Genomic DNA, 18,699 nt, shown 5'->3' with positions numbered 1-18,699 from the left:
AACGAAGTCGCTTCCATCTTTGAACTGTTAGCTCTCATGTGATTTAGCTTTATGAAATTCCTGCTGTTCTAGAACTGAGAGATCTAGTATTTTTTTTTTTTTTTGCTCAAGTTGATAGCCTTTATTGGAGTTCAGCCTTTTGTTGCCTTGAGTAAACTTTTGTTAAGTTCCAAAATTGTACTTCACATGATAAATGACAGTTATATGCATTCATAATCTTAGGTATAGAAACACCATCTTTCTAAAGACCGGCTTCGAAATTCGAATCCAGGACGTTCAGGTGTTTCCTTTCTCTGGTAGCAGCTGATTGATACCTGGCTGCTAGGCCACCATTCACAGGTATGTCCAAAAAAACAGGGTACAAACCACCAAAAACAAGACCAACCAGTCCACTCCGTGTTATGGTACAGGCTTCACAATTCAAATCACGTGTACCCAAAGGAAAACTTACAAAACCTGTGTAAGATACATGTGCTGTCAGTTGATAAGCTAGCAGCTGTACAAGCTTGTGTCACATTCAAGACGCGCCAAAAAAGACTGCTATTGGGCCACAGAGAGCAGCGTTAATTCCAACATATGCTGATCCATGTTCAAGGAGATTCCTTTCTGGTTCTGGAATTTGGTTTATTTTTCTGGTTGTGATCTCCAAAATTGTTAGGTTTTCTTTGCCGGTATCTGGTTCAGGACTTCCCATCTTTGCCAGCAGCCAGAGCCTCCCCCCGTCTTCCTCCGCCACGGCCGAGGCTCATGCTGTAACCTTTTCTCAATTCTCCAGCGCAGCCATCTTTAGCCAACACGTGCTTCCTGCCAATGAGATCTAGTATATTTCATGTGCCCCAACTCTGTGCAGGAAAACAGAGCGTTGCTCTGCAGTGTTCACCTCTAGTCTCTCCTTGAACACACCCTGTGACCGAGATCTCACGGTGTAAAGAACACAGCAGAATCCTTCGGCACGTGGTGCTCAACTGCCCGAGTTCAAATCCAGGCTCCGTCATGTTGTTCATGTTTTGTGCAACTTAATTGAGCTACTGAAGCCCCACTTTCCTCTTGTGGACTACAGGAAACAATGACATCTTCCTTGTTGAGGGTGTGAAAGGGTTGAATGAAAATATGTTGAAGAACGTAATCGTTGTCGTCATTAATGCCATCCCCACCAACATCGTTGCTGTTGAGTTCGTGGCAGCCAGCCCCTGTCTTAGAGGTTGACTGCCACTCCTGGGACAGAAATGGCACAGGCAAAATTCGGTGATAAATTCCTTGATGCTGAAGTCCTGCTCTCTTTTCTCCCTTAGGAAATTGCTCAAAGAACTCATGCAAGTGACGCTTACAGCTTCCTTGATCAGCCGCAACACTCAGTAAGTGCCACCTGCTTTGAATGTTGGTTGCATAAATACGTCCAGTGTTCTGATGGTGTTCTCAATGAGCCTGAACTGCCGCAGAAAATGCCTGTGTCTGTCTTTTCGGCACCAGCGCATTGGGTTGGACAAGACGAGGGCTTGCCGGGCGGAACTCCCCACTGCAACCCCACTTCCCAGCCTTCCCATGAAGCTGGGGAATCTTGAATGCTGATGGTTAGCCCCACCGTCATCAGCTGGGGCTTAAACCGCACCAGGGTATTTATTTTCCTCCTGCTCCCTCAAGTTTCCTCAGCAGGAGAGAGTATGTGTGTCTCTCCTGCAGTCACATGACCTTGAAAAATAAGAAGAAATGCCAGCAAACTCAGATTGCTTAGTGAGACCGTATATTTCTGGAGGCATTTAGCAACAATTCATTTTGCTCTTTTTGAGCCAGAATACGTGACTACTATATAAAAATTACTGCAGAAAAGAAATCTGTACTTTAGGATGCTGGGGTACAGTTTAGAAATTTCATTTGTTTTTAGCAAGTAAGCAGTTTTCCACCGTCTGCCTTTCTCAGTGCACACAAGGACTTTATTTTTGGTGAAGTTAGCAGTATTTTGTCCAATTTACCAACTCTTTTTTTTTAATATATACATGAGGAATTGGGGGTAGCACTTCCATAACGTCTGATATCAGCTCTCCTTTGCAGTACTTCTGTCAGTGAGCAACTCTTTTTATGGATAAATCTGTAATAATTGAATAATAGGTATCAACATTTTAAAAGGCTGACTTAGGAAAATATTTATTTTTCAAGATGTAGCTTCCTTCATGGGTTTCAGATTACTTAGCATATTCTTTTTTTTCTGGGAGTGCTAGGGTATAATTTGATACATAAAAATCTCATCCCATGGCATAAAGGAGCAGGTGGAATTGGAGGCCGTGGGACTCCAGGCCTGGAAGAGGAGGATCAAAGGGAATTCGTAGTTGCGTGGCATTGCCTGACTCGCCCACTGCTGTGGAATTTGCATTTGTGCATGGGAGGACGGAGCAGGAGCCACACAAATGAAAAGATGGAATATTAGCTGTTTGCTACATCGGAATGACTTCCTGTAACCCTGATCAGCTAAAGCTTGTATCACATGAGAGATTAGACTCGGGACTTTTGTTCCTAATAATAAAGGAAATTCCATTTCTAATTCCCTACATGCCACATCTGTCTTTTCATGCCTTTGAAGTTCAGGCTATACCATTTCCTGAAAACTGTGAGGTTTTGTTAATAAAAAGGGCGGGGGTAGTGGCGAGAGCTGAGCAGCCTGTTCGGATCTATCGGTGTGAACTTCAGGGAGCTTGCTGCTTTGTCTTTGGAAGAGGCATCCTCCTCCTGGGTGTCTCTGTGGTGCTGAGATGGGGGCGAGCGAGGAAGGGGCATCTCAAGGAGGAGTTTTCAGATTCTCCCTGACCCGCATGCCCCTCTGCCTTCTGAACACGGCTCAAACTGCCGCTTCTCGCGAAGAAACTCCTGCATCAACCCTGCAGTGGGGCTGAAGTTCCAACCTGGGGGAGGCTCTGGTCCCTGAGATAATTAGTACAGTGTTGTAAGGGAGCTCATGTTAATTTGTCTATGGATATGTGTTTCCCTATCTGCAGCAGCAGTCTGAAGAGAAAAAAAAAGTATTAATTTGCTGCTCCAAACCAGTGAGCAGATAGGATAATGTTTTTGAAAATGAGAGAAGGAAGAAATGGGAAAATGCCTCACTGGGGAAGCGAGGGCAGCTGCCCAGCCTGTGTGTGCGTTCCTTGCGATCGCAGCTTCTCTGGTACCTGAGTCTCATTAGATTCCCGGGCCCAGAGGTCACTCCCCCTGGAAGGAACAGGGAGTTGTGGGAGGTTGCTTGGTTACAGGAAAGCCAAGGACCTCACAGCTAAGTTGGCCACATGCCCTGGTGTTCAGTACTCTTCTCTCCTAACGTGGGAGTTGCATGGTTGGAAAGGAAGCTGCACCGGTCTCTTCTGAGATTCTCCTAGGACCAATGACTTTGCAGTTGGAATTCTCCATTGTCTCAGTGTGTGCCTGGGCTGGGGTCAGGGTGAGTGCCTCACCTCGGTCTGAGTCAGGGATTTCATGTCTCCATTGGTTTTAGAAAATCAGTTCCCATTTCCTACTTCCAAGGTCTGGTTGTCTTTCCTTGTGTAACATTCCCTGGAATGATCCACTTGCATTGGGAACCTCTGGGTGTAGATTGGCAACATACACGAGGCAATGGCTGACTCACATCAGCCAACATCTGTTTTCTAGCTCTGCACACTGCTACAAAGTGCATGCAAAAAGGAAGGCTACAAGAAACTCAAGGCAGCAGGGCCCTGGGTTGGACTCAGCATCAGTGTTCTTTCTTTCTTTCTTTTTAAAGATTTGTTTTATTTATTTGAAAGACAGAGTTACAGAGAGAGTTAGAGACAGATGGCCAGAGCTGCACCTATCTGAAAACAGGAGCCAGGAGCGTCTTCCAGGTCTCCCACATGGGTGCAGGGGCCCAAGGACTTGGGCCATCTTCCACTGCCTTCCCAGGCCATAATAGAGACATGGCTTGGAAGAGGAGCAGCCGGGACTAGAACAGGCACCCATATGGGATGGCGGAGCTTCAGGCCAGGGCTTTAACTCACTGTGCCATGGCACCGGCCCCAGCATAAGCATACTTTCTTACAACTTGTAAATAAATTTAACTTCAGTTGGAGGCTTCCTCAGTCTCTCTCTCCTGGCAGGTTACACTTTAATGATACATATGACATCAAAATTATCATTAATTAATTGAGCAAAAATGAATCTAGTACTTGTCTGTGATGATAGCAGTAATCTCCCCCATAGCTTCATTGTATACATTATGTTGTATTCATTTTATACATACAAACTGTATATATTTAAGGTAGAAACATGATATATTCATATATAAAGACATTGTGAAATGAGCACGGTAATCAAGTTCATTAACATACCCTCCATCTTACATGGTTAACCTTGCTAACAGTAGATGATAGCAATCTTTTTATTTTATTTATTTGAGAGGTAGTTACAGACAGTGAGAGGGAGAGGCTGAGAGAGGTCTTCCATCCACTGGTTTATTCCTCAAATGGCCGGAGCTGTGCCAATCCAAAGCCAGGAGGCAGGAGCTTCTTCCAGGTCTCCCATGCAGGCACAGGGGCCCAAGCACTTGGGCCATCTTCCACTGCTTTCCCAGGCCATAGCAGAGAGCTGGATTGGAAGAGGAGCAGCCAGGACTAGAACTGCTGGTGCCCATGTGGGATGTCGGTGCTGCAGGTGGAGGATTAACCTACTGTGCCACAGCACACGCCCCAAGTAACAGTCTTTATCTGTGCTGTCCCTTATAACAATCAGTAGCTGCGTGTCGTCAGGTGCTTAAAACGTGCCTACTGCCACTTAAAATGAAGTGGCTTTTATAAAAACTTTGTTATTATTGTAGTTATTTTTAGTTACTTTAAGCACATGAGGCTAATAGCTGTCAATTCTAATGGACAGGGCACCTTCGGGTGGGAGGCTTTATGTCTGTGAAGGACGTGTCTGAATTGTCCACCTTTGTACAGGCTGGTCCTTGACTGATGCATAGATCATCTAGGACACAGGGGTGTAGCGCTACTGTCCCCTGCATTCACCCTGGATCCAGAGACAAAGGGCCCACAGTCTCCCAGGATGCTACTCCGGTGCCACATGCATGTCTTTGGTCACTGGTTGGTGCCTGTTGTATACTGATTACTCAAGTAGATCACCTCTGATTTTATTGACAGCATCTGCTGTAGTACTGATCTGAAATAGATCATCAGTACTTGTTGCCCATAGTGATGAGTGAACAGATTACTGGATGGGCAGACAGACACGTCTTATCTTCTCATAGAGCACTGTGTAAGTGAAACACAGGTGCCATTTGATGAGAGATCAACGTGGGTGTTTTTCGCGGCTACTTTTGGTTCACTGCGTATTCTTCAAAGTTTTCTCTTCTACTCTCTTAGGTGTAGAATAATAGACTCCAAATTTTACACTTGATCTTAGCCAAAAAGCTGAGAAGCGATTGACTCCAAATTTTTTAAAGATTTTATTTATTTATTTGATAGAGTTATAGACAGTCAGAGGAAGAGGTAGAGAGAAAGGTCTTCCATCCGCTGTTTCACTCCCTAAATGGCCTCAACAGCTGGAGGTGGGCCAATCCGAAGTCAGGAGCCAGGAACTTCTTCCAGGTTTCCCACGTGGGTGCAGGAACCCAAGCACTTGGGCCATCTTCTACTGCTTTCCTAGGCCGTAGCGGAGAGCTGGATTGGAAGAATAGCAGCCAAGACTAGAACTGGCACCCATATGGGATGCTGGTGCTACAGGCAGAGAAGTAACCTACTGTGCCACAGCGCTGGCTGCAATGAAATTTTTTAAAGATATTATTTATTTGCTTGAGAAGCAAATTACAGAGAGAGAGGGAGAGACGGACAGGGAGGTCTTCCATACGCTGATTCACTACCCAGATGGCTGCAATGGCTAGAGCTGGCCTATCTGAAGCCAGAAGCCAGGAGCCAGAAGCTTCTTCTGGATCTCCCACGTGGGTGCAGGGGCCTAAGCACTTGGACCATCTTCTACTGCTTTCCCAGGCACATTAGCAGGGAGCTGACTCAGAAGAATAGCATTCAGGACTCGTACCAGTGTCTGTATGGGGTACACAGCACTGGCCCCTCAGTACATTCTATTGTCACATGCTACACAGATTGCTACGTATCTTAATTTTATTCTCCGTCACCTGTGACTACAAAAGCCTAACACTTGACATCAGACAAAACCTGCTTCCTCACCCATGGACTCTACTCTTTGCTCAGGAATCTTGATCCCATTCTTTAGTCGTAGACTTGATCTTGTTTTTCTTTTGCCACCAACCAGTGAAGGAATCTTTGATGTGAGCTTTTCAAGAACATTTGTTTCCCCATTCCCTCTGTTGGTTGTTGCTCCAGGTACTTACTGTGCTCATGTTACTGTGAAATCTTTCTAGGTAATACTCATGTGTAAAGCCACCTTCCCCTGGATTGCACACAACAGATTGAGGGACTTACATTGTTGAAACATAAATATCATCTATTCAACTGTTGAGTAAACTAGTTCTTATCTACCACTTTGTCTTATCTCTGAATCCCTAAACATCTTATCTTCCAACCTGCTAAGTTGATCTCTAGGAGTCTGAACGTGTTTATCTTCCAACTCCAAGCACGTGGTGCACTTGTTTTTATCATTTGCAATACCCCTCCCTACTCCTGTAGCCTCCACTTCTGTGTAGATCCTGGTTGAGTCCACCTGATAGTGAAGGTGTGCTTCTGTTCTTTGATTGCCCCTTATAGAATCAAAACAATCCTAAACCAGTTGTCAGGGTAGGGGAAGGATCCCATGATAATAATGTGGACTCTGGAGTTTGGTGGAACAGGCTAGGGTGGAAGGGGGTAAGAGTGAGTAGAAATAGGAATGACTGCCATCCGGGCAATAGAATTCTCTCCAATTAAAAGATCGACAGATTGGCTGCAAGTGGGAGAGGTTGGGCGGCATTAGCCAGAATACTCTAGGGATAGATAACAGGAGCAGAGGTGACATGAGCACTACTTTAATTAACAGCCTGTTGTAGGGTGGGTTTGTTGTCAGCTGTATTTGGAGCCCTGTTGCCTAAGAACACACAGCTCTGGGATACATCTTGATCTTTCTCACCAGCAGTCGCACTTGCTTGGACGTTTGACCAGGTACCAACCATCCTTCCACCCCCCTGTTTCTGGCATGTTTTCTTTGCACATCTCTTGTCTCTCTGAAGCTGCTGCATAGCAGAGCTCCGTCAGATTCTTCCCTTTCTTCCTCCTCTGCTGGATAGGGAATGTAGGGACTCCGGGGATTCTTTCTGACTGAATGAGTCAATGAGAAAGGAATGCAAGAGAGAGTAGGCAGAGGAATGAAAGAAGGCGTACATTTCCATCTGCTTTCTTACTGTTAGGACAAAGGAAGATAAGGAATAATAGGAGTGAGAAGCAGGGTTTGCATGATGGCAGGATTTAAGGACTATGAATAAGGAAGAGAGAAGCCCACAGTAGCACCCCACTGTGTGCCTTCTTATTCTCCATCATTTCCCCCCGTTTAAATCTGCCACAGCACTTAGGATGCATTCTAATTATCATTTTTATTACTTGTGTATTATCTGTCTTGCCCATTGAACTGGAGGAGTTATGATGACATCATGTGTGTCTGTCTCGCTTGCTGTGTCCCTCACACCCACAGAAGTGACAAGCACATCCATATTTTGAATGAATTATTTATTGAGTCGTGTGAATTAATCCTGTGAACAACGGTCCCACTCGTTGTACTTTTAAACCGTTCTTCTGTCACCCGTGATTCCTCACAGCCCCTCTCTCTAGCTGGGATCAGTCTTCGTGAAATTAAGAGAGGCAGGCTCCTGTCCTGGCTCAGGGATCCCATGAGGCTTCAGAACCCATCGGGCAGATCTGACTCCCTGTCCCTGTTAGAGTAGTGATAATAATAAGGAGATCAAGACCTAAGACCTCTTCCAGGCTGGAATTCAGAAATGAAACAAGAAAGGTAGAAACTAGGTCCCCCAGGGTGAGGTTGGAGGAGGACCTCATGACTTCCTTGAGGCAGAGATGAGTGAGTGAGGACCAGCAGCTGCCCTGACACAGCCCACCTGTGTAGAGGAATGAGCACACTGTCTCCTGGGCAAGGAAATGCACCTTGTAGTTCCCAGCTAATACAGTACAGATACCCTGCTTTCTCTTTGCTCTGTTAATAAACTGACACTAATGCAGTTTGATCCACACTCATGGGTTGCATTAGAGAATTACAGGGGGTGAAAGCAAACTGTGCTTGCCTCCTCTTCTGTTGACTCTGCCTCCTAGGAGGTGAAATCTTTGTTTTCTTCTTAATCATTCATTATTTCCCAATTGGAGGAACGAAGGAAAATGGTGATGTGATGTTTCTGCTAAATCCCTTCACTGAAGCTACAGATTAGGTCTGCTTGCTGTTTGTACTTCAGCGTTGTCATGCGAGGTTGTTTCCTTGAGACATTGGTGAACCTGGAACCTGTGGAAATTACCAAGAACAAATTGTGGTGCAATAGCTCATTAATTCATTATCAAAACAAGGAATTTGGTGTTTCCAAATGCAGGAGAGTGCTGATGTCTTACAAGTTTTGAGAAGTTCCAGAGAGCTGTAAGACAAAATGTTTTGATCTATAGACAGCTGTGAGATAGATACCTATTGTTACTTATCGATCTTATGTGTGTATGTGTATATCTATCTATCTCTGTGTAACTGTGTGGGTAAATCTCTACCTATGCATCTCTACGTAAACATGTGAGCAGATTCATTTTTTTTAAAAAAGATTTTATTTATTTATTTGAGAGGTAGAGTTATAGACAGTGAGAGGGAGAGACAGAGAGAAAGGTCTTCCTTCTGTTGGTTCACTCCCCAAATGGCCGCAATGGCCGGAGCTATTTCAGTCCGAAGCCAGGAGCCTGGTGCTTCTTCCCAGTCTCCTACATGAGTGTAGGGGCCCAAGGACTTGGACCATCTTCTACTGCTTTCCCAGGCCACAGCAGAGAGCTGGATCAGAAGTGGATCAGCAGGGACTAGAACTGGTGCCCATATAGGATGCCGGCACCACAGGTAGAGAATTAACCTACTGTGCCATGACGCTGCCCCGAGCAGATTCTTTTGACTTCTAGAAACTATTTGCAAGTCGTTGCCTCATAGAGTGCCCACACCAGCTCTCTGCCTGGTATACAGTCAAAGCTAAGTAAATGGAGGCCAGCGCCGCCGCTCACTAGGCTAATCCTCCGCCTAGCGGCGCCAGTACACTGGGTTCTAGTCCTGGTCGGGGCGCCGGATTCTGTCCCGGTTGCCCCTCTTCCAGGCCAGCTCTCTGCTGTGGCCAGGGAGTGCAGTGGAGGATGGCCCAAGTGCTTGGGCCCTGCACCCCATGGGAGACCAGGAGAGGCACCTGGCTCCTGCCATCGGATCAGCGCGGTGCGCCGGCCGCGGCAGCCATTGGAGGGTGAACCAATGGCAAAGGAAGACCTTTCTCTCTGTCTCTCTCTCTCACTGTCCACTCTGCCTGTCAAAAAAAAAAAAAAGAAAAAAAACAAAAGCTAAGTAAATGGTAACAGTGATCACTGTTGTTTATATGAGAATAATTTTATAACTGATGTGTTGACATGAGTGTGAGTGTATGCGTGTGGATATGCATGAATTGGCAAGTTGATTAACTCTTTTTGGACCTCCATCACCCTGGTTAAGCTCTCTCACATCACATTCTAGTTCAGGTTGCTGTGACACCGATATGTAAGCAAGCATTTTTATCCTCATAACATTATCATTTATTCATTCATTCTCAAAGAACTTTGGGACCGTTTTGGTGGTGAGTTCTTGCTGGGTCCTGAGGATATGATAGCAAAAGAACAGAATGAGGCCTTGAGTTCATGCTACAATTGTCAGATAAAATTGTAAAGTAAATAAAATAACCCGTGTTGCATTAGCTATTGTGGACTAGCTATTGACAGAGAGGGCTGAGAGAGCAAGGAAGTGGTGAGTTCCGTCTCACATGTGCAAGACAGCAGAGGGTCTCCCCTGATAATGCCAATCTTCTCCTGTGTCACCCCAGACGGAGTGTTCTCCTTTCACCGCTAGCTGGCCTTCCCCGTGGTCCTTCCTTCTACTCTTCCCAAAGGACATTGTCTTTCAGGCTTGTCTCCTCCCCTAGACAGTGACCATTTGGACTCCACAGGGGCAGACTCCCCCCAGCCAAGTCCATCAAGCTGCCCTCTGTGCAGAATCAATGCCCATTTACAGCTGCTAATGCATTAATAACAGAAATGTCCGTGGCCGTGACCTACCTGAGTCATTACACACTAATCATAGGAGGCAATTTCAAGCAGATTGACTAGTGATCATGTCCTCCCCGGCGAACAGGCAGGAGGACATGCGGCTGCCTTTGCAACCCCTGAGCAGATGGCCCGAGAGCGTAATCACCCGCTGCAGCCGGTGCAGGTCTGGCTCCAGGAAGGGGAGCCTGCACGTCGTGCATGCAAATCTGGACTCTCTCCCCCAGGGGCTCTGCCCACTTTCCGTTTTGGAGCAGAAACCAAGCTCTTACTCACCTTTCTAGTGCCAGGTTAAACTTCTCGCTCCAGCAGCTCTCGGCAGACCTCGGAGACACAGGGGTTCCTTGCCCCTGAGTCACGGTAACCCGCACCAGGGTCCTGAAGCTGCTTCTCATTCTCCTCTGCTTTTCCTGAATCACAGTCCAGGTTTGTGGTCCGAAGCCACAGCCCTTGTGGCCTTGTGACTCTGTGCTGTTATTTCCCTTAAGTTTCCACTGGAGCGTGTTCTCTTTGGGCCCTGTTGGTCCCTGCAGCATTTTGTTCCTTTATCATGGGGGTGCTAGGAGGTTCCTGTCCTTTACCTCAGTAATACTAGAGTTAATTACTTAGGACCTATGGAGTTTGCGTCCTCGGGATGGGTACATACTTCTGAGCAGAAGCATTGGATGAAACGACAGAGGCGTCTTTATGCTTTTTTGTATTGCTTGTTTGGTTTTTAAATGGATAGTGTTCATTTACAGTAGTTCATCGAAATTTTGGGCTCTCTACTGTTTGCTTATTGTTCATGATAGGTCTTCACAGAGTTCATGGGAAAGGTACATAAGCATGAAATTGGAAAATTTTTGTACCACAATAATGTATCATTTAACTCCATTTTCCCATGAGCTTTTCAAAGTCCCTTTGCATTTGCCCATAATGAAGACTAATTGTTTTTAAAAGGAGCTAGGCCAATACCTTGGTTCCAGTGATCAGAAATTTGAGTCATGTGGCCGGTGCTGTGGCCTAATGAGTAAAGCCGCCACCTGCAGTCCTGGCATCCCATATGGACACCTGTGCATGTCCCAGCTGCTCCACTTCTGATCCAGCTGTCTGCTATGGACTGGGAGAGCAGTAGAAGATGGCCCAAGTGCTTGGGCCCCTGTACCCATGTGGGAGACCTGGAGGAAGCTCCTGGCTCCTGGCTTCAGATTGGCCCTGCTCCAGCCATTGCGGCCACCTGGGGAGTGAACCATTGGATAGAAAACCTCTCTCTCTCTCTGTCTCTCTCTGTCTCTCTGTCTCCCTCTCCCTCTGCTTCTCTGTAACACTGCCTTTCAAATAAATAAATAAATCTTTAAAGAAAAAAAATTGGGCCAGAAAGGATCTTCACCTCCAATGAAGATAGAAAATAGAGGGGAAGCCAGATCGGAGTATAACCTGCTACTCCTTCACTTGGTCATGTTCCAAGAAAGAGGAGCTTCTGAGCTGGCAGATTCTGACAGGAGGTCTTTCTGCTCCAGAGCCAGGTGCAACCCACGGGCCTCCCCCTGGGTCTCGTCTGAGACGAATGCTGTGTTGTCTCTTGACAAGCACTTGGAGATCTGGAGATCATGGATCTCACAGTTCTCCAGTCCCCAGGACAACAGTTCTATTTATAAATTCACCTACAAAGCCTTTGCTATATGCATTGTGTTCCTGGTCTGGTTTTCTGGGGCACACCGTCCAATAACAGCTTCTAAAAATGCTATTGTTGGAACTTCATAAAAGTTGTGCGTTGTGAAGTCAAATAATGTGTGATTCTTTCGATGGTGTACGCTCCATAGACCCACTGGGTCACATCCAACGGTTCATTTAGATTCCAATAAAGGAAGCAGCAGCTGTAGTGGAAAAAGTGCAGACTTTGAGATAAACAAATGGGAATTCAAATATGGGCTTTATTTTTACCACATCTACAACCTTGGGAGAGTGACTTAATCTTCCTCGGCCCAAATTTCCTTTCTCATAGTGAGGATGACTGTAGAAACCCATGGCTTTCTCATGAGAGTTAAACAGAAATTCCTTGGAGGATAGGGGGCAGGCCCTTGGTGCACCAGTTTAGACGCTGGTTAGGATGCCCACATCCTATACCTGAGTGGTTGGGTTCCAGTTGTATCTGCTTCTGGTTCCAGCTTCCAACTTCCTGATAATGCACACCCTGGAGGGTAGTGAGTGATGAGTAAGTCCCTGGTTCCCTGGGTCCCTGGGTCCCTGCCACTCAGAAGGGAGATCTTTATTAAGTTCCAAGCTCCTAGCTTTGCCCTGGCTCAGCCACAGCTGTTACAGGCATTTGATGAAGGAACCAGTGGATGGAAAATACCTATTTCTTGCTTTCTCTTCTCTGTCTCTCAAATAAATAAAATGTTTACAATCTTGCTTTAAAACAGAATGAAATTCATTATATTAAAAGTGTAATTGAATACTCAGAAGTTGATAGAACTTCTAAAAATTCCTTGGGGGAGCTTGCTTGTGAGGGGGAAGCCTTTTGGGTGACAGTGGACCAAGGACACAGCTTTGGCAGAAATCATGTCAGCAACAGAGAGTGGCAAAATCTGCTCTCTTTTAGTTGCACAGGAACTCGTTGGGTTCCTGATGAGGAGGAAGAGAGAGGAGAGGCAGTGAGGAGCAAAGGGTCCAGCCAGGACATGGTGGGAATCTGACAACTATATGGGAGGAGGGGGCCCCCAGAGTATCCGTGACTGTTAAGTCCGATCTGAAGTTGTCTGCTTTCCGCTCCCTTCCACTCCCATGACCCCCCGAGAGGCAGCCTCTCCCTTCCAAGTGTTTGACGATTGCTGTTCCATGCAGGCTATATGTCTGGGGTCCATGTACTTCCTGTCGGGGTCCATGTAGAGAGGAGCAGGTGTTGCATTGAATCGTTCATAAGACAGAAGTGCACGTGTTGGACATGTGCTCAGGGCCAGCCAGGCTATGGGCAAAGCATTTTACACACATCACCTCATCTCATCCTCTTAATAACCTGGTAAAAAAAAGTCCTGCAGATCACTGCTGTTGTAGAGATGGGAAGATGAGGACTTGAAGAGGTCCTGTGGGTTTCCCAAAGTCAGATAACATGCAGGATGTAGAGCTGGGGTTGCGTTCCAGCTGACTCCAGTGTGCACACCCCTGATTATTTTACTAAACTCATTCCATAGTGTGCCCTGGTACCCAAGTGCCAGTGGCAGGGACTTTTGGCATCAACAGGCCATGCAGTTGAGGATCGTGGGATCTGGAGACATCAACTAGTATTTGGGTTCCTACTCCACTTCCATAAAGGAGACGAAGTTCGTGACTATGATTAAAATGAAAGTGGAATTTTACTATAGAGATTACCTTCCTCCTCTACTCCATCCATAGAAAAAATGTTAAGATGAAGTATGTCTGAGGGCATAGGAAAAAAAAAAAACATTGAAAATAAAATTAAGACATGTTTCTTTTTGTGCCAAAATGTTTGAAATCCAAGTCTAGTTTTTTCATAATATGCAATTTCCATTGACCTTTGGAAGGCTGCTGTATAGTTTATAGTTTATTATTTAACTATTAGTAGTCAAATATCTAATCAAGAATTATGACTATGAGGAAGTAAAAGAAGGGTTGTACTTATTTGAGTCTGAAGGTAAAAGATCTTATTATTCAAAGCACAGGATCCTACAACCTCATGTAGGTGGCCAACATACGTTGCAGGCTGCCTTCTTAAAGCTGACTCTGCTAACAAACTGTTTTGAAGAGCCTGGAGGTGCTATGCCTGCACAGAGACTCCTGTGAGGCTTTGTGTATCTTTGCATTTTCTACAGGAGCCCTCACAGTGCAAAGCTCAAAGTCACTGCTGGTTCTTATCAAGCCCTGTCTTCCCCCTGTGAGCGCTTTGATCAGGGCTATGGTCAAAGGTGGGAATCAGAGCTGGCCCCCCTACCACTCCTGTGATCCTGGTCCTCGACTCTTCTCTACGGGAATTCCGTGCTCCCCGTGCCAGGCAGTGGCTGGAGCAGTTCGTTCATTCATTCATTCAGAAAATAAATACTCAGTGTGCTGCCGTGCCAGGCACGATGCCAGCCACTAGAAAGAGTGGGAAACAAGAGGGGTCCGCTTCCTGGATGCATGGGACTTACATTTTCCAGAGGAAACAAATACTAGTTAAATAGTTACACATTTCAGTAAATCCTGCGAGGTAAGCACACAGCATGTTAGAGGACTGTGTCCACAATGTGATAATTTACCTTGGCTGCTTAAGGAAGTGGCAGAATTTGACACATCCTGGGGAAAAGTGTCTGGGGTAGGGGCACAGAGGAATTAAAAGAAGGTATGATTTGAACAGGGAGCTGGAAGTTGGTGTACATGGAACTGAAGGAACAGGAATGGGAGAGGTAGGCTTCGAGGTGCGGGTTTCCCATTTTTTACAGCATGCTACGGGATGACATTAAAGGATCCGCAAATAAAATGGACATGATTTTATTTGTACTTTCTTCTTTTAAAAGATTTATTTTATTTACTTGGAAGGCGGAGTTACAGAGAGAGAGGGAGAGACAGAAAGGGAGATCTCCCCAAATGGCCACAAAGCCAGGGCTGCGCCAGGCTGAAGCCAGGAGCCTGCAGCTCCATCAGGCCTCCCATGTGATGGCAGGCCCCCAGTACTAGAGCCATCTTCCACTCCTTTCCCAGGTGCATTAGCTAGATTAGAAGCAGAACTGCCAGGACTCATATGGGATACTGGCATCTCAGGCAATGGCCAGCTTCTACATTTGTGTTTTCTGAAATGTTACTCTGGCTACTGTTGGAGAAGGTTCACAGGAGAGGTAAAATAAAAGCAACCAGTAAGGAGATTGATTGACAGAGTCTGGGAGAGAAAGATGGTGATGGCTTGGAGTACACTTGTAGATATGTGCATGGAATGAAATTGAAGGATTCCAGCTATCTGTCATCTGTCTATCTGTGTTTACTGTCTATCTGTCATCTATTTGTATGCATTTATCATCTATATATTATCTATCATCTGTCTTTGTCTGTATATATCTCTATCATCTATCTACCTGTCTCCTCCTGTCTATATTTATATATATCTTTATCATCTATCATATACGAAAAGACTTGGAAAAGTTCATGGAAACTTGAGTGAAAGGCTTATGTGAATTTATTTTAAAGAATTATTTACTTATTTGAAAGTCAGAGTTGCGGAGAGAGGAGAAAGAGATCTTCTACCCGCTTTTTCACTTCCTAGATGGCTGCGATGGCTGGTACTGCATCAGGCCAAAGCCGGGAATCAGGGCCTTCTTCTGGTCTTCTACATGAGTGACAAGGGTCCAGGTGCTTGGGCCATCTTCTGCTGCTTTCCCAGGCCATTTGGAGGGATCTGGATCTGAAGTAGAGCAGCCTAGACTCAAACCAGTACCCATATGGGATGCCAGTATCATAGGTGACAGATTTATCTACTGTGCCATGTTCTCAGCCCTGCTAATGTGTATTTAACACATTCTTCCTAAGTATCTATATATTTTTATCATTTACTATATATGCTATATTGATACCTATGTGTTTATTATTCATCTATTTTTAAAGGATTTATTTACTTACTTGAAAGGCAGTGTTGCAGAGACACACAGGAAAGAAAGAGAGAGAGATCACTTCCATCCACTAGTTCTTTCCCCAAATGCCTGCAATAGTTAAGGCTGGTCCAAGCTGAAGTCAGGGGCCCAGAACTCCATTCAAATCCTTCCATGTGGGTGACAGGGGCACAAGTTCCTAGGCCATCTTCCCTTGCATTCCCAGGTGCATTAGCAGGGAGCTAGATCAGAAGTGGAGCAGCTGGCACCAGTGCTTTGATATGGAATGCAGCCATTGTGCCACAATGCCAGCCCTTATCTCTGTCTTTACTGTCATTATTATGTGTATATCTATGTGAATTTATCATCCATTATCTTATATACATTTGTCATTTATGTATATGTATTTTCTATATATCATCTGTCCACCATCAACGTATATGTATCAATCATGAATGTATCAATCATATCTGTGTGTATTTGTTATCAGTCTATCTGTCAACTTATCTACCTGTTATCTTTCCACCTATTCATTGTTGCCTAAAATCCAACCATTTTCTCAGTTCTCTGGTGCATCATGGCCATCACCAGTGTATTCTAAGTGAGTCCACCTGAAATCATGAGTTTGGTTTTGATTTCACCTTCTGTCTTTTAAAATAAATTTCATCTTTTATCCAAGAATGGATAAATTATTTCTTTTCCCCTGTTACGGTTTTCCTGGTAGTGGCCGTGATGGTTTTCTGATGTTTCTCTCTCCCCTTTTACTTGGGATGACACCGTTTGTTTTACTTAAGTTCATCATGCATTGAGAGCTGACATTCTTAATAGTTCTGTCACTGGTGTTCCAACAGGCTGCTGGCAAGATGCACGTGGTGCCTGCAGGAGATGGGGCCATCTCAGCAGTTTGTGTAACACCAATGGGAGGTGAGGTAGCAGAAAATAATTAGTTGAGTTAGATGTAAATGGGAAATGAATGAAGCAACTGTTAATATGTGGATGCCTGGGAGGAGGGGGAGCAGGCCTCATTTCAGGTCTCAGGAAGAATAATTGAATCAATGGCTATGCAAATGAAAGCAGTATTAAGAGACTTTATGGCAATGTATAAGGCCAGAAGAGCTAAATTCAATCAACCTCCATTTATTAGGTGTTTATTGTGTTCTTGTCACTGTGTGAGGTATTTTAGCAGAACTGAAAGGAGAAAATAATGGTAAGACATAAATAAATAAGACTGTAGGCTCTTCAAGGGAGCCAAGGTTTCACAACGTATTAACCCTTCAGGGAGGTACTAGAAAGGTTGAGTAGCAGTTGCAGGCTACATTAATGGGTAAAACTGTTAGGAATAGCAGGGACAGCATTGATTCCAGGAGGCGTGACTGAGTGTGTGACGACGGCTCCTTGATTCACCATCTCAGAGCCATCAGTCCCCTATAGATGGTGTAGAATTCATGATGGCGCTTCAGAGGTTCAGATGCCAAAGACCCACATCACACTGCCTGGGTGTGATTCCCAGCTCTGGCTCCTGACTCCAGCTCCCTGCTCATGCAGACCCTGGGAGGAAGTGGTGATGGCTCAAATGAGTGGGTTCCTGCCACCCATGTGTTTGTTGCTGGCTCCTGACTTTGGCCTTGCCTGAAGCACTAATCCCTGTCATCGTAGGCATTTGAGGAGTGAACTAGTGCATGGAAGCTCACTCTCTCTTTCTCTCTCTTTCTCCCCCTTCCCCGTGTGTGTGTGTGTGTGTGTGTGTTCCTGTGTGTCTCACAAATAACCAAGTAATAGAAAATGTTCCTCATACAACACGGCATGCTATTACATGCACATATACATGTTTGCAGACACACAGATCTGGTCAGGGCTCCTCGGGGCTACACCGGTGCTGCTGGAGCAGCAAGGCAGGAGGAGAAAATGCCCTCTGCTAGTCGCTTGCTTTATAGGAGCCTGCTCGTGGCATACGGTTATATTCCAGGTGTTCAGAGAGGGTAAGTCAGCACACGGCACGGCATGGACGAGAAAGGGGGAGGTTGTGAAAAGCAGGTGACGTCAGCTCCTTGGTTGATTTCGCCCACCCTTTGGATCTGTTGCAGCATATATACGAGCAGTATTTCAGCTGTGCCTTCTGAAGCGTACGCCAGCCCGGCAGCTTATAGTAGTTACTGCAAATCTTAGAGAAAATGTTCCTTGTATTTCCTGGTTGACCCCAGTGTCATGCTTTGATGTACTTAGCATTCTTTCCTGTGCTGTTCTTGCATCTTGTTTAAGACTGTATTTTTTTTTTCTTTTTGTATCTGATATCTCAGTTGTTTTTATCCTAGGAGTTTGCTGTTTACTGTTTCCAAGGGTATTCATTGTAAAAGAATCTCTGTCATCCTAACTTTTGACTCGCATTCTTTTATATCCTGTGCCTACTTTGCCGTTAGCTTTTCATCCTTATTTTCTCAGAGTTGACTTTATGAAACGGTCCGGTGATTTTCAGAAATCTGAAAGCTTTTAATATTTTCAGTTGAAATTCAGAAATGGATATAGACACACCTTTTATTTGTTACGTCAAGTTTAAAATTGGTGACCTATGTTTAAAGTTGTCCATAATAGCTATCATAAGTTGGCTTTTCGAAGTAGATCATACAGATTAGTGCTTAGAACTAAGTAGAGTTTTTGCTCTGAAAATATTACTTGCCATCTTTCCTTTTTACATACGATTATTAGAACAGTGATTTTTTTGTATAACTAAAGGATTTTCTGGTGTTTCATTTGCTGAATAAATGAAGAGAAAGCCACCCTGTGCTATCCCGTAGAAGGGCTTAAGGACTCTGAACCCTGAAGGTTAATGAACAATTAAAGTGAATTAAGGTTATTTTACTTTTAAGGGGGAGAAGATGGGAAAAAAATGGCTTGACCAA

At 45.0% G+C, this 18,699-nt stretch overlaps 1 protein-coding gene and 1 pseudogene across 20 annotated transcripts in view; one reads left to right on the top strand and one right to left on the bottom strand.

The window, feature by feature from the left end:
- Positions 1-18,699, top strand: part of RBFOX1 (RNA binding fox-1 homolog 1) — a 2,206,955-nt gene that overhangs the window by 884,714 nt on the left and 1,303,542 nt on the right. For all 20 annotated transcript variants that reach the window (XM_070063950.1, XM_070063945.1, XM_070063952.1 and 17 more), the window contains one exon: positions 1,293-1,355. In XM_070063950.1, coding sequence (XP_069920051.1) covers positions 1,293-1,355 — 63 coding nt within the window. The remainder of the gene's footprint in view (positions 1-1,292; positions 1,356-18,699) is intronic.
- On the bottom strand, positions 211-694 carry LOC138847061 (transmembrane protein 126A pseudogene; annotated as a pseudogene).

This window comes from Oryctolagus cuniculus, chromosome 19 (genome assembly GCF_964237555.1).
Source record: "Oryctolagus cuniculus chromosome 19, mOryCun1.1, whole genome shotgun sequence".
Lineage (NCBI taxonomy): Eukaryota > Metazoa > Chordata > Mammalia > Lagomorpha > Leporidae > Oryctolagus > Oryctolagus cuniculus.
This window is presented reverse-complemented; position numbering and strand designations above follow the sequence as displayed.